At 37.9% G+C, this 22,571-nt stretch overlaps 1 protein-coding gene across 11 annotated transcripts in view; it reads left to right on the forward strand.

Moving 5' to 3' along the window:
- The first annotated feature begins 659 nt into the window (after window positions 1–659).
- Znf638 (zinc finger protein 638) overlaps window positions 660–22,571 on the forward strand; it is a 72,162-nt gene continuing 50,250 nt past the window's right edge. For 8 of the 11 annotated variants that reach the window (XM_038320837.2, XM_042054608.1, XM_042054609.1 and 5 more), the window contains exons 1-3: window positions 660–752; window positions 13,951–15,463; window positions 20,722–20,783. In XM_038320837.2, the coding sequence (XP_038176765.1) occupies window positions 14,153–15,463; window positions 20,722–20,783 (1,373 nt within the window). In that variant the 5' untranslated portion in view covers window positions 660–752; window positions 13,951–14,152. Of the gene's footprint in view, window positions 763–13,628; window positions 13,850–13,950; window positions 15,464–20,721; window positions 20,784–22,571 lie in introns of all 11 variants that reach the window. The other 3 variants (XM_038320846.2, XM_038320839.2, XM_038320838.2) reach the window with 3 other exon arrangements.

Raw genomic sequence — 22,571 nt, forward strand, 5'->3', positions numbered from 1 at the left:
TTCATGGGTAAAAATCAAGATAAATATTTACCACCCAGGTATTTTGTTTGTTTGAATTGTGAAATTACATAAGAGGATTTCCAATGTTAGGCTTTTATCTTAGTGAGTTTTCATTCCATTCTAATTTCCCATTTTAAAAGGTAGGGAGATAAGTCTGGGTGTAGTGGAACACTCCTTTAATTCCAACATTTGGAAGGCAGAGGCAGGTGAAATCTGTTGAGTTTGAAACCAGCCTAGTATGCATAGGAAGTTTCAGACCATCCAGGGCAGCATGGTGAGACCGAAATCTCAAAAGAAAAAAGGTCAAGAGATGAAGGCTGGGGATGCCTAACATATTTAAATTAATATGCTTATAAGTGCGACGTGAACGTTACTTTGTGATTCTGGGGAAATAGTGATCAGGGAAGAGTTCATGACAAAGAGGAGGCTTAAAGACCAGCATGGTTTGCGGGACGGGGGATGGGGTGGGGGAGGGGTGGCGGGCAAGGACCTGAATGATGGTACCCAGACCGCTACAGCTTCAGGGCCAGCCAAATCAGGCGATCGCCCCCTCTTGGCAGAGTGCGGCCCTGCCCGGGTAGCGTCTCCAGCGAACGCCTGGCCCGAGGCACGCAGGCGCGATGAGTGGACAAGGAAACTAAGAGAAGGTGCGCATGCGTGTAGCCCTTTGGAGGAGGTGGCTGCTTCGTCGTCGTGACTGGAGGCTGAGTGCTAAACTGTGTGCGGCACGGATGAGACCCAGCTGTTAGTCGGTAGGCATAGGTAGGACGGCTGCCTTGCGGGGAGCCGTGGGCTGGAAGGCAGAGGCCCTGGGCGCAGGCCCCGAGCCGTCCCTCTGAGGTTGCGGCCGACTATTGTATGTGTCGCAGCGGCTGCGCACAAAATGGCGGCGGCGGGGGCAGGCGGAGCGGAGGGACCCCTGGGTGGGCCTCGGCCGTAGTCCGTTCCCCTCGCCACTCACCCACCGCGCCGTCGCGCCGCAGAGCCGCTGGGCGCAGCCGCCAGATGCCGCCGCCTGCGGAGGAGCGGGCGGCGCCCTCGGGGAGGTCCGGACGCCCCTTCCTCTGCGCCGCGGTTCTGCCGCTCCTCCGGCCTGACAGCGAGCCGGTCGGGGCGGCCGCCGTGCTCGGGCGCCTTTCGGAGCCCCTGTGGGCCGCGTGCTCCCTTAGCCCTGCTGGAACCGCGTCCTTGAGGGGGGCTGGGGTGGGGGCGTGCGGTGTTGCGGACCAAGCGCCCCAGTGAGCAGCGAAGCCGAGAATGTCGGCTCTAGGATGTCGTAAATGGCGGTGACACTTCCACATTCTTAAGAGGAGTCGTGAACACCGCACGTCAGGGATAACTGCCAGTGTTGGTGTGGTTTCCAGACTTGGGCCTGTTTTGTTCCAGGAGATGTCTATACTACTGACTCTCATCCCCGAGGATGTTTCAGACATCCTTTGTTGTTTGAAGTAATTGCCTATGAGGGAGTCTCAGTATTACAAAATCTTTGAGCTAGACAATGATTGTAGCCTTGAGCTATTTAGTATTAAAATTACCCTTTGGCAGTTTGGGAATTCTGAAAGGAATACTCAGTATGAAAAGTTCTGAAAAAAAAAAAAGAAAAAAAGCTTGTCACCGGGATCCATCTAACCATGCGAATTCATCTTTCCTAAATCAGTTTTGAAACTGTGCACGCGCGCGCGCACACACACACACACACACACACACACACACACACAAAATCTCCACCCCATTCCCGTTGTTGTGTATGAAGGGCTAACTCGCTTTTCAAGGAAGTTGTGTTTACTGCTTCAGTTTACAAGTTTAAAATGATAAAGTGAAAAAAGATTTCAACAAAAAATATAAGGACGTTGACACAGAAAAATAAACTTGTTTATTACGTTCTTCAAAATGTTAATGATTATACAGTTCAGATTTAATGGGCATATATTGCATTCTCCTTTATAAAATTTGACTTTTATATTCCCATATTCTGTAATGTGTACTTTTAGATATGTGGAATCCAAAATGTAAAAACTATAATATGCTAGACCTTGTTATTTGTGTTGAAACCAGTGGGTAAAGATAAAACAGCTGAAAGAAATCACAAAAGTCTTTTCTTTTGATAAACTGTTTCAAAATGTATTCATTTGACACATGTATTACCTTGTATACTAATTTTAGTTTTTGCATTTGTTGTGGCTTGTGCTTAAAAAAGGTTTTCACAGTCACCTCTTTCTGGATGTCTTAAGAGTTTTCTAAGGATATTTTCGACATTTTAATTTTATGTAATAGACAAAAATGACGAGTTTAATGTACAGAGAATAGGCTTTGGAACCAGAAGTTATCGATTCGAATCGGTTATTTTCTTACTGTTATTTGTGAGACAATAATTGCTTTGGTTTTTCTGAACTTTGTTTTCTTATTTGTAAAGTAACACTACTTCCTTCTTGGGGTTTCTTTTTATATGCATGACCACTGAGATGGAGTTTGGAATGCTCCTATCCATAGATGTTTCTTAGATGTTATCATAGAGGAATTTCAGCTGTACTTTTTTTTAAGTTTAACGTAACTAGGTAATATTGTTTCATAGAAAATTGCAGCCTATAGATACTCCCTTTCAACTAAAAAAAAGGAATTTAGATTAAATTAATAGAATTGAAAGTTATCAAACTTGACAATGTTTTGCGTCTATCAAGTTTATACATTCCTTTTATTTCACTTACCAGAATCTGTTGTAATAGTTTGTTGATTATTTATTTACAAGATTTTGCTGGGTAGCACAGACTATCCTAGAACTCATCATGTAGATCAGAGCAGGGTGGCCTTGGACTTGGAGGCCGAGGCAGGATGTAACTCCAAGTGCTGGAATTGATGACTTGAGCTTGCTTTGTAATAATTAAACAATTATGTTACTCTTTGTGTCTGAGTAACTGGCATGTATTGGATGCATGAGTATTGAATACGTGAACTCAGCTCCTAAGTGTCAGAGCCTAAAATACTTAATTTACTGTGCCTTGCCGTTGTAAGGTTTGAATAAGACTGTCCAGTTTCTTAATGAAAGCTATAAAGAGGCAGTATTTCTAATATATAGGTACCCCCACAGTTTGGGTTGTTTTTCAAGGAAAAGGGAGCTAATGAACATTAAAATGTGATAGTTTAGAGGTCAGCAAAAGGAAAAAATTTCTGTGACTAAGTTAATAAGCCTTCATTTATATCCAACTTTTTTATTGTTTTAGCTTTGTTCCATTTGAAATTTGTGGTTGAAAGTCCAAATGGGAGGAAAGACTAGAAAAATCAGCAGAGAATAGTGTAAAGATTAATGAGAAAAGATAAGGTGTAGAATTAAAACCCATAGTCACATGGATTCCCTGAGGGTCAAGAATAATAAATTTGGATTGATAAGAATGGGAAGCATAGGAGAGACAGCCCCAATGTACATACGTGATCTTAGTGATTATCTTGGGGCATATATATTTTGATTATTTTTCAGCCCTTAGAAACTAAACTACTTTATGGTCCAGTCCTACAGTAAGTCTTTATATTTTTTATTTTCTTAGTTTTATTTTTATTAAACTTTCAAGTAGCTTTTAAAATTGTCTCTGCTTAGTGAAAATTGCGATTTTTTGTTTGAATTTATTTTTGTATTTTAAAACAGAATCCTGCTATGTAGCTCAGACTGGCTTCAGCTTCTAGGTCCTCCTACTTTCACCCCTCAGATGTTCATTTACGAACGTCTGCTATCAGATTAATTTGTTTATTACATAAAAATTAAATATCATGGGGCTGGAGAGATGGCTCAGAGGTTAAGAGCATTGCCTGGTCTTCCAAAGGTCCTGAGTTCAATTCCCAGCAACCACATGGTGGCTCACAACCATCTGTAATGGGGTCTGGTGCCCTCTTCTGGCCTGCAGACATACACACAGACAGAATATTGTATACATAATAAATAAGAAAGTAAATATCACAAGTAAAAAGAATTATATGACTTATCCATGTAACTATCATCCAGCTTCAGTAATTGCTAACAAATGGTCAGTCTTGTCAAGTTTCTACTTCTACCCTATTTTAAACAAGTCTTACTTGTTTTGATTTTTTTTTTTTTTTGAGACACTCTCTTTGTAACCCTGACTGACTTTGAACTCTTGTGTAGACTAAGGTGGCCTTGACTCACAGAGCTCCACCTGCCTCTCCCTGTGCTGGGATTAAAGGCTCTGGGTCTAGTATCTAATCAGTTCCAACAACTCAGATCAAAATTAAAAAAAATATTTAGGGGTAAATTGCTTATATAAGATCATTAGTAACAACTACTAATAAATGTTTATTTTTGCTAATAATAGTTTCTTAATAATCAGCCATTCAGACGGTATTGAAATTTCCCCTCTACCACGTCTGCAGCTATTAAAGTTTTTGAAGTCAGGACCTAAGTAGATTTGTAACTGGAGCAGTTTGTTTATTCTTGTAATTGCTTGATATATCTCTTAAGTTTGTTTATAAGTTCCTCAACTACTTTTTATTTATTCAAGAAACATTGTTTCTTATACATTAAATAATAGATAAGTAAGGCCTTGCCTCATCAACGTTTGTATCTATGTATTTTGATGTAACTTCAAATATGTACTTAGAGGATAGAATTGTTCACTGCTAGATCTCAGGTTAGGAATTGTTGAGAGAAAGGCAGGAGTGTAAATTCAGTGTTTCTAATACAGCGTTTTCAAGAGTTGCCTATATGTTATTAAAAGCTTTATAAAAGAACCCTATCTGCTTAAAAACATTTTGTTTACTTACCTAATGTTGAGTATCTATTGCATGCCAGAATTTATAATATTAATTGATTTTCACAGCATATTCTTGAGTTTTTTTAAATTTTATTTTTGTATATGAATGTTTTGCCTGAATGTATGTTTGTGCACCATGTGTGTGCAGTGCCTGAGGGAGCCAGAAGAGAACTTTGGATCCCCTGGAATTGGAGATACTGACAATTCTAAGCTACCATGTAGGTGCTGGAAGCTAAACCTGGGTCCTCTGCAAGAATAGCAAAGGCTCTTACTTGCTGAGCTATCCTTAATATATTTTTAAATTCCCATTTCAAATTACGCTCTGCTTTCTTAGTGCCACATTGTTAATAAACAGTAGAATCAGGATGGAAACACTGAATATATGGTCAAAGTTCTTTTATTTGTTTTGTTAGGGTCTAAGTTTTTAGACTTTGTGTGTGTGTGTGTGTGTGCTACCTCTTTAAAGTTAGTTGATAGTGTTAAGTTTTACTTAATGGGAGTGAACCAGTTTTGTATGAAATCAGTCATTGGCACTCCTCCTAGTTTGGGAGGGTATGTCCGAATCAGTGGAAATATCCCCAAGGATTAAATTATTATGGATTTTGTAACTGGCTGACTAACAGTCAGTAGTTAGGGAGAGTACATGATTTAGAAAAAGAAGGGCCAAATAAAATTTGCAGGTAATGTTCTTCATTATATTGCAATTTACCTGCTTTGTGTTTTGTTTGAAATCTTTTTGAGCTAGGTTACAATTAAGAAGTTATATAGTTCAGTGATGGACATAAAATGTTGGATCATTAGTTTTGAGTGAATTTAAGCTCTGACAAGAAAATGAATTTTTTTCTTTTCTCTCATTATTTGACATTACATTTTGTACATTGTGCTCCTTTATCTCTAAAATACTTAGCATTTAAATTGAACTGATAATATTATTTAGTCTGTAATCTGGTTTGTTGCTTCACCCATTAGTGCTCTTTATAGATTTTTTTCCTCACTTAAGTATAGGATTGGTCTAGGGCCAGATACTACATGTAGTTGTCATGTCTCTTTTATCCTTGCTTAATCTGGAATGCTTTCATAGACTATTTGTCATTTTGGATTCGTCTGGTATTCTTAATTAAACACAGTGGTGTTATGTATAAGATCTGACTTGCACTTGCATATGTTCATCAACCCTTCATGGATGATGATGTTTCATCATTTGTTGGTTAAATTGTTTGCTGAGGAGAGACATTTGAAAACATAGAAATGTCTTGTACATCACCCACTCATTCTGTGTATAACACTTGCTCAGATTCTTATCTAAGATACATTATTTTTTTCTTTTTTTCCCTTTTTTGTTTTTTTGAGACAGAGTTTTTCTGTAGCTTTGTAGCCTGTCCTAGAACTAGCTCTTGTAGACCAGGTTGGCTCGAACTCACAGAGATCCGCCTGCCTCTGCCTCCCGAGTGCTGGGATTAAAGGCGTATGCCACCACTGCCTGGCTTTTTTTCAAAGATATTCTTTACTGATAGTTCTAAAATGATGACTTTTCCTTTTCTACCTTCTCCTCTCCAAAGAACTTTCCCTTCTCTTTCATTAGTTAATTTGTTAGTATAGATGCCAGTATTTTGTACTTTATTACTGTTTAGTTCTTTCTTGCTTCCTCCCACTTCTTATTTGTATATCTTGTCTTCCACAGTGAGAAACTCTGGTTTCAAACACCATGAAAACATTTACTTCTGTTCAGTTCAGCAGCAATGAACTCTTTTGGAACTGTTTTGTCCATATTACTGAAAAGAATATTTAAATTGATAGTGAATTCGTTACTTACTTGGATTAGTTTTCTTTTTCCCCTTAGGTGGATTGTGGTTATTTGTGTAAAATATGACTATGCCGATTTCCTTTTAGTTTAGATAAAGATATTTTTTTTCCCTTTCCATTCTTACTGATTTGTTTTCACATGCCTCCTGAGGTCAAGACCATTCAAAAGATGTCCTACTTGAAATGTTCCCGTGTCCTCTTAGTATTACTAACATTTAACATTTTATGAGTAACTGGTTTTCTCTACTGTCACTCTTGTGTTTTGTAACCATAAGTAATGTTCTCCTCCCCCACCCCCAAGAAAGATACTCTTTGTATCAGTGGTTCTCACCACTCCATATGCTCTGACCATTTAATATGGTTCCTCATGTTGTGGTGACCCCAGTCATAAAATTACTTTTGTTGCTATTTTGCTACTGTTATGAATTGTAGTGTATATATCTGATATATTGGATATCTGATATGTGACTCTTGTGAAAGGACTGTTCTATCCCAAAGGGGTCATGGGCCACAGGTTGAGAACCACTGCTCTATATGCTCTTTTGTAGCTTAATGTTTTTGACACTTTAAGGCATAGTTAGTTATGTATTCTTACTTTAGCATGTTGTAACCAAAGCCCTTTAGGGAGATGGAAACAATTTTGGCCCATATTCTACATGAGAGAAGTATATAACCACAAGGTTGGTGGACAAGGGTGCAGTTGCATCTCAGAAGCAACTATAGCTGGGCATCCAAACCTTCAGTGTTGTTTACCTTTTGGTACTACTTCCCTGCATTGTGCGAACTTTTTCTTGTTTTAGTGCTTGTGCTTTCTCAATAAGGTGGTAAATACAGTTCTCAGCAGCATTTGAGTCTTATAAACATTAAGCCCTTTTTTCATTTGTAATTATGACTTAGTAATTCCAGGGATTTTTTTTTTATTCCAGCTTGAATCAGGTAGTTTCTCTTAAGCTAATTCATTTATTTGTGTGTCTGTATGTACGTGTGTGTGTGTGTGTGTGTGTGTGTGTGTGTTTGTGTATGGATGTTCTTCAGTTGCTGTTTACCTTTGTGTGCCCTCTTTTTATCACTCTGCACCTTATTCCAGTAAAGTTGGGTCTAGCTGAATCTAGAATTAAGTTGGTAGCCAGCAAGTTCCAATGATGCTGTTGTATCTATCTCTCTGCAGCACTGGGATGCCCCCCCCCCACTTGTGTGACTTCGGTGCGTTTGAACTCAGGTCTTTCTTCATGTTTGTGCAGTGTAACAAACCCTCTTAACATGATTGAGTCATCTCCCCAGCCCAGTATTTTTATTTTTTGGAGACCTTGTCTCTTATTGATCTGGAACTTAACAAGTATGCTAGACTGGTTGGCCAGTGAGTACCCAAAGATTTGCCTCTTTGTCTCCCCAGTGCATGACTACACCCAGCTTTGAGAATCATATCCAGGTCCTGATATTTACTGATTCATTGTCCTGGTCCTAATGTACTATGTTTGTTAAGGACAGCAAGGTAGGTGAGACTATCTGTCTGTTTTCAGGAGAGTATCTTTTATCATCAAATCATTGTTATGCTGTGGAGATGCATTTATTAATATAGAATTTTTTAGTAAAAAATAAAGTTATCTGATTATTATACTTATATTTTCAAAAAGCTTTTCCTAGGAATAGCTATTAGATTTACTACTATTTGGGGTTTTTAATATGTAGTCTAATGGTGATTTGTCCCTAGCATTGCATGGTACCAGCTGGTCTTGTTTTAAAATCTTTTAAAGATCTATTTGTGTGTATGTGTGTGTCTGTATGTCATGTGTGTGCAGGTGCCGGAAAAGGCCAGAAAAAAGCCATCAGATCCTCTGAAGGTAGAGCTATAGATGTTTGTGAGCTGCCTCACATGAGTGCTGGGAATCAAACCTGGGTCCTTAGGAAGAACATGGCGAACAGCAAGTGTTCTTAACTGCTGAGCCATCTCTCCAGCCCTCATCTTTGGTTTTAAAATTTAGATCTGAAGCCATTATATTCATCCATCTTTTCAAGTAGTAGGAAAGTTAGTGCTGCTTTTAATGATGCCAGGTAGTGCTTTTGATTGTGTTTGCTTGACCATTCCTTAAAAATGATACATTTTGCCAGTTGGCAGCATCTAACATGATACGTAATATAAGCCACACTGTAACGCTTAAATTGTGACTGTGCCTCTTTTGAGAAACAATACAACACAACAGAGCTAATGACATTAGAGAGTAGGCTAAATGGATCTGTCTGTATGTTAGAAGAGGTCAACAAATGGAAGAAAGCACAGAATGCATGTTATTTTTGTGATTAAACAAACAATTGGACTGCTGTATTAAGTGACTATTGCCATAGCTGTGTTCCTAAGTGCCAAAGTGAATTGATATATTTTGTAGTTGTGTTCTAACAGAACAGCATAAAGTAAAGTAAGATAGAGGTAATAGACCTAGAAAAACAATGTTAAAATAGTATTTTCCTTTTGTGATGAGTTTAAAGAAAACTTTTCTTTGGGTGTTTATGGGATATTTTTTTCTTTTTCCTTGCTTTTGATGAAAGGTAAAGAGCATTTTTTTAATAATTAGAAAACTATAAAATAAATTTATTTTATTATTTGGGATACAGCATGAAAAGAACAGCGAAGGGGGCAATGTAGGTTTTGTTGAAATGTGGTTACTTCTTAGCTCTGTTCTAAGGCTTAATCTGTAAACTGGTGTGTTGTAGGAACTATCTGCTTTCAGGGATTTTGTTTATCTCAAGTGAGATGACTATTAAACAGCATTGAAAACATGAAACTCTATAAAGTCTCAAGTGTAAGGTTGTAAAAAATTAATGTATTAATATGTATGTTTGTGGACACGTGTCAGATTATACAGGTGGAGGCCAGAAGCCAGCTTTTACTTTCTGTACTTCCACCTTTACATGGATTCTGAGGATCAAAGTCAGGTAATCATGTTTGTGTGACAGATACCTTTACCCACTGAGCCATCTCACTGCCCAAAGTGTAGGAGTTGATATAAATTCAACTTAGTAGAACCATAATGATCTGACTGGCTAACTTTTGGTGATCTAGAGTCTAAGAAATTTTATATTTATTGATACTTAGGAAGAACATCAGTCACCCTTCCTTCTGAAAGATACAATTATACAGGCAGTTCTTGATTTTCCAAGAAAGTAGATATTCTAGAAATGTAGTGATGAAGCGAGCAGGCCTGCTTTTCATCCCACCCTGCTCCCGCACGGCTAGCTTAGCCCCGGAAATAAAAACACACAGACTGTATTCATTTAAACACTACTTGGCCCGTTAGCTCTAGCCTCTTACTGGCTAACTCTCACATCTTGCTTTAACCCATATTTAGTAATCTATGTGGCACCACGAGGTAGTGGCTTACCGGGAAAGATTCTAGCCTACATCTGTCTCGGGTTGAAGAATCATGGTGACTGCCTCACTGCCTTCTTCTTCCCAGCATTCTGTTCTGTCTACTCCGCCTGTCTAAGTTGCTGTCCTATCAATCAAAGGCCAAGGTAGCCTCTTTATTAACCAATGAGAGTAACACATAGACAGATGACCCTCCTCCATCACAGAAATACTTCATGGGATCTAATGGCAGTGTCTTTTTAATCTGTGTAACTATTTCTTCATACTTGTGCCAAGAAACCCATTTCTGCTATTGATTTCTTCTCTTTTAAATGTACCTATTTATTTTGTGTTTATGTTTGTGGGTGGGTGTGCCACAAGCTCTGTGGCAGTCAGAGGATAACATTCAGGAGTTGATCTCTCCTTCTACCGTGTAGATTCCAGGGATTAAATTTAAGTTGAGGCTTGGCAACAAGTGCCTTAACCATTGAGCTTTCTTACTGTCATTGTTATTACTTGCTAAAAGGATTTTTTTATAATTGATTATAATGATTGATTATACTGAAGTTTTGTTTCAGATTAATGTTTCTGTTTTTAAAGGAGATGGAAAGGAATTTTAAGATTACCATTCATCAGGGAAAATAATTCAAATGATTTTACAATTTAATATTCTGCTATGAAAAGTATTAAATGGAGACTAAAATGTCAGTCGAAAACACCAAATAGGCTGGGGATACAGTGGCAGCACTTAGCTAGCATGGCTTAGGCCTTGGATGTTCAACCCTAGAATAACTTCAGAATAATACTTTGTTGGCTGGAGAAATGGCTTATTGATTAAGGGCACTTGTTACTCTTAAGAGGTCTTGAAGAATACAGTTTATAAAACAACTGGTATCTGTATTCTATAAATGTATCATTCATATCACCACAAGGCCAAGATGCTAGGTACTTTGAAGAATACATAGGGTTTGCTTTTTAAAAAATTCAAGTATACTTCTTTTCAACTTAAAATTATTCATAGTTAACATATAGTAATTAGATGGCTGATAAATCTGTACCATTTGTGTTTTACTTGGGGGAGGAAACAGTATTTGAAAAAATTAGTGCTTCTTGCTGTGTAAAAGTCTTCATCAACTGGAAAAGATGATGTATAAATAGGATAGGGGCTAGGGAGATGGCTCTGTCAATAAAGTGCTTGTAGATGAAGCATGAGAACCTGAGTTTGATCCACAGCACTCAGGTACAGAAGCTAGGGAGACAGAAACAGGAGAATCCCTATGGCTCACTGGCAAAGCCAAAATAGTGAGTTCCAGGTCCAATGAGAGAGACCTTTTTTTGAAAAAGGTCTGTCTGTTGTCAGGCAGGCAGGTTTCTGTAAGTTTGAGGACAACCAGAGCTACCCAGTGAGTCCCTGCCTCAAAGAAGATAAATCAGGTAGAGAATGACTGAGGACAACCTCCATGTACACATGAACATGTGAACATATTCACACATACCACCCTCAAAAAATTTAAAAGAATAACTAATTGAAAACTGCTTACCGAGCAGTTCTTATTTTTTAAGGAGCACAAAGTTGTTTTTAGAAGCGAGTCTATGATTTGTGATTTCTGGAGTTTGTTACAAATAGTATTTTTAAAATAGTGACTTTGAATTTGCTGTGGTGAATTCATAGCCTGGGCAATTTTTATTTTTGTGTTTCATTCTAACTTGAAATCTGAGGGGCCAGGGAGATACCTCAGTGGGAAAAACACTTCCTACACAAGCATGAAGATCTGAGTTCAGATCTCCAGGACTCATGGAAAGTTGGGTGTGGTATCCAGCTTCTGTAATTTCAGAATTACTATAGGGAGATGGGAAGTAGAGACAGTAGTATCCCCAGAAAGTCTTGGCCCTACAATATATCTTGCATATGTTGACATGTGCAACAGTAAACGGTAGAGACCCTGTTTCAAACAAGGTAGAAAGGAAAGACCTGTAACAACCAAGATTGTCCTCTGACTTCCACATATGTGATGTGGCAGGTACATCCCACATTCATCCATACAAACACACGCATAGATTGATGCATATAAAAAACGGATTTATGTACATTAACAATGACAACTTTGAATGTGATCTTTTAAATACTTGAACAAAAATTTGAGGTTCTTCTGAATAGGGTTTTATATACTTGGGAGAAAAGTTTTTCAGAGAACATATAACTTCACTTGGTGCTGCATTGTTGGGAAGGGCATGTATTTTATTAACGCAAATCATAAGCTAGAGATATCAAAAGTGGTTCAAGAAATAATTAAGATGTTGAGACTCACCTGATCTTAGTGGTCAAGGAAAATTTAATGGAAGCTGACCATGCAGAGTAAGTATAAAATCAAATAAGTCACCATCCAGGGCAAGTTGGTTATTTTAATGGGAAGACAAAGGTGTAAAGGCCTAGCTGGAATAAATACCTTCTAAATTACAAAGGTGGTAGAGAGAGGTTGCCTAGATTGTTGGACATTATACATACAAAAATTGAAAAGGATGGGATCCTTTTAGGTGTTTGAACAGTAATAATGTAAAATTCTTCTTTTACAAAAATTAAAGCAATGCAGTGCTGGGCAATTTAGCTCAGTGATAGAGTACTGATTAGGTCTCAGCTCCAGGGGGGAAATTGGCAATATGCAAAATGATTGGATTTGAAAAGAGGGAATGTTTTACCCAAATATATTTTCATCTTACTAACATGCATAAATAAAGTATGAGGACTTGAATTTAATTCCTAGAACCTTATAAAACTAACTATTGGGGCTGCAGAGATGATTTGGGTTTTCCCAGCACCCATGTGGCACACAGCTCATAAATACCTGTAATTAATTCAGGGGGATATGATGCCTCTAGTTTCCTCAGGCACTCATACTTACATGTATGTAGTAAAACACATGAATATATTTAAAAGTAAGTAAATCTTTAGGTATATGGATGAGGAAAGTCACCCACTCTGGCTGCTGACTTGGTCCTGAATGATAGCTGAAGTACTGCTTTTCCCTGAAGTTGTTTAGACTGGGTAGTGTGGCAATGTGAGAACTTGGTCAGTAACCAACCACTGTTAGCAAATTTAATGTCTGAGACCTGTAGGATAGTGTTATTACATCTGTTAGTGGTTGTAAGCATGGAGTGTGGGGCTAAATTAAGTCTGAATTTGATTTGAATGCAAATCCCAGCATCATATGTCTATGTGTTACTTAATCTCTCAGTTTAAAACAATGTGTATCTCTGGGAGTTGTGAGAACTAAATGAATAAATCCATGTTAAATGCTTAGAACAGTAACTAACACTTTATAGCCATTGTCTATAAAGTTAATCATCGTTGCCTGTGTATTTTGTCTGTATTCTCAACAATGGAAAGATCAGGGCGACTGGTTTTGTTGCATGTTATGTTGTATGTTAAAAGGAATTCCCTGCCATTGCACTTGCTTTGTTAGACTTTTGTAATTAGATTCTTGGTGACACAATTTTACTTTACCAGAATCAACTGTTCAGTATCAGGAATATAAGTATTTAGTTTAATTGCCATGTGGAATTTAGTAGATGTGAAGACTGATTCTGAGGAAGAATGTGTCTTCGAAAAATGGGTCCAAATAAAATCTTAAAGTTACAGTTCTTTTAATTTTCTTTTGTTTGATAACACAATACTGAGTCTATGTGGATTTCTAAGAATTTTAATGTCATCATCTTTTTTTTTTCAGTATAAAACCACAAAATAAATCCTCAGTCTTTTTCAAGATTATGTAAAAGGACTTGTGAATTACATCTCAGCACCTAGGACAGCACCCAGCACCGCACATCGTGCACGGCAATATACACGAACTCTGGCTTGAGATTTGGGGTTTGTGTTCTGGATTCAGAAAAGAAGAGAAAGTTTTAGGGGAAAAATTAAAACTTTGTGAAGTATATGCAGTGCCAAATGGTATCATGGCTTTATTTCAAAATGTTTTACTCTGGCTGTAGAACCCACTTCATGAAGTAGTTTGAGTTAAAATGATCTAATATTTGTGTTTTAACTTTCAGCTTTGTGTTATTCTTGGAAAATTTCGCACCACTTGTGAATCCCTTGAGCCTGGGCATTGCAAACCCACTTCTGTTGGGCCCATCTCCTTTGCACTTTGCTCAGATTAAGACTCAGTTGGCGCTTCAGCAGCTGAATGTCGTTGCCTCACATGGTTCAACAACACCTTATAGTTTATTAAATCAGACATTCTTGAAAGTAGCCATGTCGAGACCCAGGTTTAATCCTCGAGGGACCTTTCCACTTCAAAGGCCGAGAGCACCTAATCCTCCTGGGATGAGGCCTCCAGGACCATTTATGAGGCCTGGATCTATGGGTCTTCCAAGATTTTACCCAGCAGGGAGAGCCCGTGGAATTCCACACAGATTTCCTGTCCATGAATCTTATCAGAACATGGGACCACAGAGAATGAATGTTCAGGTAACTCAACACCGAACTGATCCAAGATTAGCCAAAGAAAAAATGGATTTTCTTGAAGCACAACAAAAGAAAGGGAAACCTCATAATAGTCGGTGGGATGATGAGCCTCATATAACTCCACCAGTGGAAGTGAAACAGAGTTCTGTGACCCAGGTTACAGAGCAGAGTCCTAAAGTACAGAGCCGCTATACAAAGGAGAGTGCCTCAAGTATCTTAGCAAGTTTTGGATTATCAAATGAAGACCTAGAAGAACTTAGTCGCTATCCTGATGAACAGCTAACTCCTGAAAATATGCCATTAATATTGAGGGATATAAGAATGCGAAAAATGGGGCGCCGATTACCTAATTTACCTTCTCACAGCCGAAATAAGGAAACACTTGGTAAAGAAGCAGTTTCAAGTAATGTAATTGATTATGGGCATGCAAGCAAATATGGTTATACAGAAGATCCACTTGAAGTACGTATTTATGATCCTGAAATTCCAACTGATGAGGTCAAGAATGAATTTCGGTCGCAGGAGAACATTTCTTCAACTGTTCCCTCTCCAAATGTGACGTGTAATTCCGTGTTTCCTGTGGAAGATGTGTTTCGTCAGATGGACTTCCCTGGTGAGTCCTCAAGTCAGTCCTTTTTCCCAGCTGAGAGTGGAACCAAAATGACAGGCTTACACATTTCAGGACAGTCAGTCCTTGAGCCTGTCAAGTCCGTCAGCCAGTCTCTTAGCCAAACAGTTAGCCAGACAATGAGTCAGTCTCTTGTTCCTCCATCTGTGAACCAGCCATCCTTTTCCTCTGAATTAATTTCAGCTTTAAGCCAGCAAGAGCGGATCCCACAGAAGCCCGTGATCAGTTCAGCTGATGCAGATGTTGGACCTAGAGGAAGTAAAAAGAGTTACCAATCAGAGGCTGACCTGCCCATTCGGTCTCCGTTTGGGATTGTGAAAGCTTCGTGGCTACCAAAGTTTACACAAGCTGGTGCCCAGAAAATGAAGAGACTGCCAACCCCTTCTATGATGAATGATTATTATGCAGCATCTCCAAGAATATTTCCACATTTGTGTTCTCTGTGTAACGTAGAATGTAGTCATTTGAAGGTGAGTGTTTTTAAAAGATTGATGTACAATGATGCTCAGCGCCCAGGTTTTCTCTAAATTCTGTTATGTATGCTGCTGTTACCAAAGCATTAAGTAAGTGACTAATTAATTTTGATTGCAACCCTGGCACCTACTTGTAATCGTAAGTAACCTTAGTATTGAAATGAATGTTAGGCTTTCTGTATTCCTGTTACTTAGTATACTATAGTTTGTCAGGTTTTTTGTTTTTTGTTTTGAACTTTCAGTTATCCCACTTATATAGCATCAAATTTATATAATAAATTGTATACTCATAACAGTGCTACATGATAAAGTATGTTTAAGACTAACTTAACTTTATTTATTAGACTAAAATTATGACTCATTTGTAATATGCACTTTCAAAGGACAGTATATTTTAGCCTTGCATGTATCTGTTCTAAGATGAAGATATTAATGTTGCTTTAAGTGTTTCTGAGTTTTGTATGGACCAGAAGTTTTTCAGTGTTTCTTGAGAAGGCATTTTTAAAATAACTTCGTAACAGAATTATTTAGGATGTAGTGATGATTATGGAGCCAACCATGAGCTCAGAAAATAGAGAATAGAGTAAAATGCAGGAAATTGAGAGAGGAAAGTCCAAAATACATGCTTAAGATGCCTTTGTGGTTAGTATAGGCAGAAGGAAAATTTTACGTAGGTGCTGAAGAATAGTATTATATAGTATATGCTATTTAATAGTAACCACTGATAAATCTGAACAGGAATCACCTCCCCCATCCCCACCCCTTGTAACTGCACAGGAATCGCTGGTTCTTTTGTTTACTAATGCAGTTTGTAGATATAGATGATGGTGAGAAGGGAATGTACTTTAAAAGAAGCTTTAAAGCTATAGCCTTGAATTGTCTGGGTGGCTTGAAGAGGCTTACTTATGTGTAGGTTTTCGTTCTCTTGTTATTTTTCTCTCCTGCAAATATTACCGTTTTATTGTCTTTGTATGCATTTATCAGGTTTCAGTCAATAATGGGAAAACCTGAATTGAATGCTCTTGTCTTCAAGTTTACACTAGTAAAAGGAAGCATCATTTTGGGCTGGGAGCGTAGTTCAGTGGTAGAGCACATGTTTAGCACATACCAGGCCCTGGGTTCAATAAAAAAGCAGCAATCTATCCATTTTAGACAAATATGCTGTTTTTTAAAAATATTTACTTATTTATTATGTCTGTGTGTCTGCCTGCAGGCCAGAAGAGGTCACCAGACCCCATTATAGATGGTTGTGAGCCACCATGTGGTTGCTGGGAATTGAACTCAAGACCTTTGGAAGAGCAGGCGATACTCTTAACCTCTGAGCCATCTCTCCAGCCCTATGCTGGGTTTTAATATGGTAATAGCTACATTTTCCCACCAAAGCAGATAGAGTTGTTTGTTACTCAGAAAGCTCTCAGCATAGTTCTTTCATAGCACTTTGTAATCTGTAACTAGCCCTAGACTTGAGCGTGGGTGCTCTTTGTTATTGTAACTGGGCATACCACTAACACTTATATTTATTATGAACTTTTAATCAGTCATAATATGTTGAAAAATATATATCTTAACTTTTGATGGTTTTATTTTGTATTTTAGAAAAAGTATCTATCAATTGTGTATATACTGATTTAGCTTTGTATGTGATTCTATAGTAGATGGCGGGAAGAAATAAAGAACTATATAAAATTTGTTTTGTAAAGCAGATTATGCAGTCTCATCAAGAAAAGATACCCAAGGATATTTTCAAAGTTAGAAACAAGCACACAGTTGTGGCACACACCTTTAGTGCTAACACTAGGAAGGCAGAGGTAGGTGGATCTCTGAGTTTGAGGCCTGCCTGGTCCACAGAGTGAGTTCCGGGATAACTGTGGCTACACTGAGAACCCCTGTGTGGAAAAACCAAAAGGAACAAATGGTTTGGTGATTTGGGGACTGGTATATAGAGTTTATTTAGTGGCTTATGGATGGGAAAGGGAAGAAGGGGAAAGTAGAAGGAGGTGAGGGGAGAGAGAGGTAGTAGTTACCTCTTCAGAAGAGGGACGGGAAGAGAGAGTGGTTTGGTGATATTTAACCATTTGTTCATGACATTAGGGGAAGATACTGTTTCTATGTTGACTTCAGATTTGTAGTGATCAGGCCAGCAATTACAATGCCTGTAAAGTATATAGCAATTTGTGATGAAAAAAAGCATAAATCTGCTTTTGGTTTGAGAAAACATTTTCTGTCTAGTTAGATAAGTCTTGTACCAGATGCACTATTTTCTTTATGGAGTAGTTTGAAGACATTTTTTTCTAAAGAAGAAAAATGGCATTCCAGATGGGAACAGCAACACATAGAGAGACAAAAGTTCATAAAGAAGACCTTATGGTAAGAGGCAGTGAAGAACATACTAGAAATAACTATGCAAGGCCTTGAAAAGCAATTGTCAATTCTGATTTGAGGTGGAAGACTTTGAGAAACTAATTAAATTTTTGATATGTGAAGCAACACATTGATAGTGTTTCAGAGTGATTTAAGAGTAGATAAATAGGAAAACGGGAGAGGGGGTAGGCCATTTAAATGAAAGCTTCCCTAGTTATTCAAGTGTAAGGTGGAAAACCCTGGGGAAATAAAATAAAACAAAATTTTGAAAGCAGAGAAAAATCATGCAGTCATTAAAAAACACTTCTTTTGGACTATGAAGATGGCCTAGTGAATGAAAGCATTTGCCACACAAGTGTGAGGACCTGAGTTCAAGTCCCCAGGATCAAAGTCTGTCAAAGTCTGGCAGTCAAATGGCACGAGCATCTGTGTCAATCCTAGCACTCCTATTGGGAGCTAGCCTGTATATGGCAGTGAAAACAGCAGAGACCCTGTCTCAAGGTAGAAGATGATGACTGTGACTGACTTCTAAGCTTGTCCTCTCACTTTCACAAGTTTGCTGTGACTCCTATGCCACTGAGTTAACACCCAATGTGCATTGTATGCACATGCTTAATTTCCCTGCTCCCAGTCTGAACAGTCAGCGTTATAGATTGGGGTTCATCTAATTAAAGAATTCATCATTGCTTGATGGACAGTGATGGGTATGTGAATGTTAATTTAGATGTACAAGTTGCCTCTTGTTTTTTGTGAAATATTTTATTGCCTTGTGTGTATGTGCATATTTGTGATGATAAGAATATATAGCGAGTACTTATGGATTTCTAATTTCAGGCTTTTTTCCTACTAGGTAAATCCTACACCATCTTTGCTTTCTGCATTTGAGTCTTTCAAACTATAGCCTGAGGTGCACTTTTAAGAATACAGTAATAGACTGTTTCCTCGCAAACTGGTGTTCAGGTTTTAAAGAAATTTGCCTTGATTTCCTATGTCCTTTTGACTGAAATAACTTGATTCAAGACAGTCCCCCAATTTACTCATTTATATATTTTGTGTGTTTGTGAATTTTGGTATACATGTGTCCACAATGAATTTGTGGAGGTCAGGATATTGTGAGAGTCAGGCTTTCTCCTTCTGTCATGTGGGTCCAGGTAGGTATTTAACTCTGATCATTGGGCAACAAATTTTTTATTGAAGCTAGTCAGAAGATAAAGGGCAGGCTTTGATAAGAGTTGATGTTTTCATAGTGATTCAGAGCTAGCCCAAGTCTATAGTTTTTGGAGTGTCTTTGCTTCTTAGGTAATTATTTTTCCTATAGAGGCAGTGTTCCTTTTGAGCTGCTATCTGGGTATTATGATATGAAGTCTAGGAATTGGGGTTGCATAGATACCTTTACTGAGCTTACTTAGTGTATCAAGAAGGATGCCTGTTGAAAGACAGTGTGCATGTGTGAATAGAATTAGAGAAAGTGCCTTAGTAAGCAGGGCATTGACCACCCTCAACTTATATAGGTATTGCAAAGAAGCATTATCCATTATTATCATTTCTTTGTATGTGTTTCAAGAAAAGCTGAAAATCAGATTTGGGGGTACAATCTGGATTTACAAATATTGACAACTTATTCAAATAAAACATTTTATGGTGCAAATAAATTATGCCTAATTTTCTGTCTGCTGGTGTGTCTGGTAAAAACAATACCTAATTTATATCAAAGACATGGACTGGATTGGACACTATTACAGACTCTTGATTGATGGTTTCTTTTAGCTTTTTATTTGTAGCACTAAGGAATCTATGCAGACATTTTGTTTTTACAGTGTACGATTAAGCCAGGAAGTTTAATGAAATCCTTTAGTCTGTCAAAACTTAAATGCACAGTGTTGGAAGTAACTTGACTATCAGGTAGTTCCTGCCAAGGTAGAACTCAGGATTAATGTCAACTGTAGTTTAATTGTAGAAACTTTGTTTTGTAAATTGTTTAAACTTTTTGTTTAAAATGTTTTTAAAGTGAAAACAAAAGTTTTTCTCAGAAGTTTTAAAATTCAGAGAGCTATTTAGTGAGTGTTGGGTTTTTCTCTTTTTCCTTTCCAAATGCTGGAGGAACAGTAAAACATTGAGCAATAGACATATTTCACTTTGAAGACTATATTAAAAGCTATATTACTTGTTCTTCTCTGACCCTCTTTTAATCAAATATGTCTTCCAGGAGGTATTTGTTGTTACATATTGTAATTTTAGGACATTTATTTGTAAACAAAATGTATAGGGAAGTATTTTGTTAATTGTAAAGCTGTATGTGTAAGGGATACTATGTCTTTGAAACTGTTACTTTCCATTAAATCTTGAAAATAAATTAGATTTGATCAGTGGTAGTTTTCACTATTTTACTCATCTTTTTTCCAATATAGTGAGCACCTTGTTTGGAATGCCAGTAGCATTTGAAGTCATGGTTTGGTGATCAGTGTTTTTTGCTTGACCTTTAGAGGAGTAAGCTGCTGTCTTTGGAAGGCACCATCTCAGAGATACTACTTGATAGAATTTTTGGTGTTCTTTGAAATGTTGCTTTTATATTTGAGATGTTATTTTTGAATTTATGCTTTTTCTTCAAGTCTAAATATACGTATGCATTTCAAAATGAATGTTCATGGATATGATTTTTAAAAATTTCTACTTAAATATTTTTTAAATAGTGTTAACATGGTGTGGGGTTAAATACATTTGTTCGGAGGACTTTAATTTTTGTTTGTGAAAATTATGTTGTTTCTAAATTCTAAATCTAAATTATAATTAGGTTTGTTAAAATTTCAAATACCCGTTGTCATTTTAAAAAAAACTTAATTCATTAGTGAGCATGAGGATTGTTTTAATTTCAACCTTTTCTTTTTTTCAAATAGGACTGGATTCAGCATCAAAATACTTCCACCCATATTGAGAGTTGCCGGCAGTTACGTCAACAGTAAGAATGTTTTCTTCCATTTTTTTTATAAGCAGCAGAGTTAGAAGAAAATAGCCCATGATGACATGTAACTATTAAATATTTTTAGTGTGATAATTTGTTAAAAATAATTTTTAAAGCTATTGCTTGTTTAAAATAATCCTAGAGAAGTATGTTTAATTTTCCAAGAGGAGAGTGCTATGTAATCTTCCATTAACTTAATCTGTGTCTCTTTCCTAACTTAATCCCCAGTAGGTAATTACAAACAAATTTAATTGATTTTCCTTGCTTGTTTGCCTTTCCCACAATGGTTGAAGACAGGTATCTTTCTTTCCATTATCTTGCCCATTTTTCTGTGGAGATGTGAATGCAGATTTCAGTTTACTACCTTATAAACAACACTTGAAGTACACAATAACAAATAAAACTACTTTACCTTTTCCTAGGGTTTTGACTTCATTTACTTTTTGAAAGATAATTTGTTGATCATCTGGTTTGTTGTTTTTTTGTTTTTGGTGGGCGCAATGAATTTTATTGATATTTAAGAGGGTAGGGCTTCCTAAGTCACTCGCTTTGTTTTTTTTTTTTTTGTTGTTGTTGTTTGTTTTTGTTTTTTGTTTGTTCATTTGTTTCTCTGGAGCCTGATCTGGGACTATCTCTTGTAGACCAGGCTGGCCTTGAACTCAAAGAGGTCCGCCTGCCTCTGCCTCCTGAGTGCTGGGATTAAAGGCATCACTGCCCGGCCACTCCCCTTGTTTTGAGAATCTGGGATGGAAACTGAGGATAGATTGCTCAAGGTTTGAGGCTGAGTTGGGACAGGAATTCCTCAGCATCTGAGGCCCTCTCTCTCCTTCTCTTCTTCTCATATGTTCTTGTTGGGGTAGCTGGTCAAGGTTGTCTTAGTTATTGTTCTGTTGCTATGAAGAGACACCATGACCAAGAAAGCATTTGATTGAGGACTTGCTTACAGTTTTATAGAGTTAGTCTGTGATCATCACAGTGGGAAGCAGATAGGCATGGCAGTAGAACAGTAGCTGAGAGTAGCTTTACATCCTGATCCATAGACAGAGGGTGGGGATGGGATAGGGGAGAGAGAAGAGAGACAGAGACAGACTGGGCCTGGTGTGGGTACTTGAAACTTCAAAGCCCACTACCAGTGTCATACCTCCTCCAACAAGGCTACTTGTACTCCAGTGGTTACACCTCTTACTTTCCCCCACAGTTCTACTAACTGGGGACCAAATATTTAAACACAAGAGCCTATGTGGCCCATTCTCATTCAAACCACCACACAGAACTTCTTACTCCCTGGAAGCCATGTAGGCCATGAAGTCTACCCTCCTGTTGCCATAGCCACATTCATTGTCATACCAGGAAATTTGCTTGATAAAGTTGTTAAAAGCAATGCCACCCTCAGCATCAAAGGTGAAAGAGTGGGTGTTGCAGCTAAAGTTGCGGTAGACAAGATAACCTGGTCCTTAGGATAGCCCAGGATGCTCTTTAATGGGCCTGCTCTACTATCTTTATTGTACTAGCAGTTATCTTTAGGTGGCTTGTCAGATCCATCAGGGACCATTAAGGGATAAGAACATGAAAGACCATGCCAGTGAACTTTTTGTTCAGCTCTGGGATGACTTTGCCACAGCCTTGGCAATACCAGTGGATATAGGGATACTGTTCTGGCCATCATGCCACAGCTTCCCAGAAAGGCCATCTACAGTCTTCTGGGTGGCAGTGATGGCATAAACTATGGTCACAAATCCTTCAGTAGTAACAGCATGGTTGTAGATGACCTTGGCCAGGAGTCTA

The sequence above is a fragment of the Arvicola amphibius genome, chromosome 2 (assembly GCF_903992535.2).
Source record: "Arvicola amphibius chromosome 2, mArvAmp1.2, whole genome shotgun sequence".
NCBI lineage: Eukaryota > Metazoa > Chordata > Mammalia > Rodentia > Cricetidae > Arvicola > Arvicola amphibius.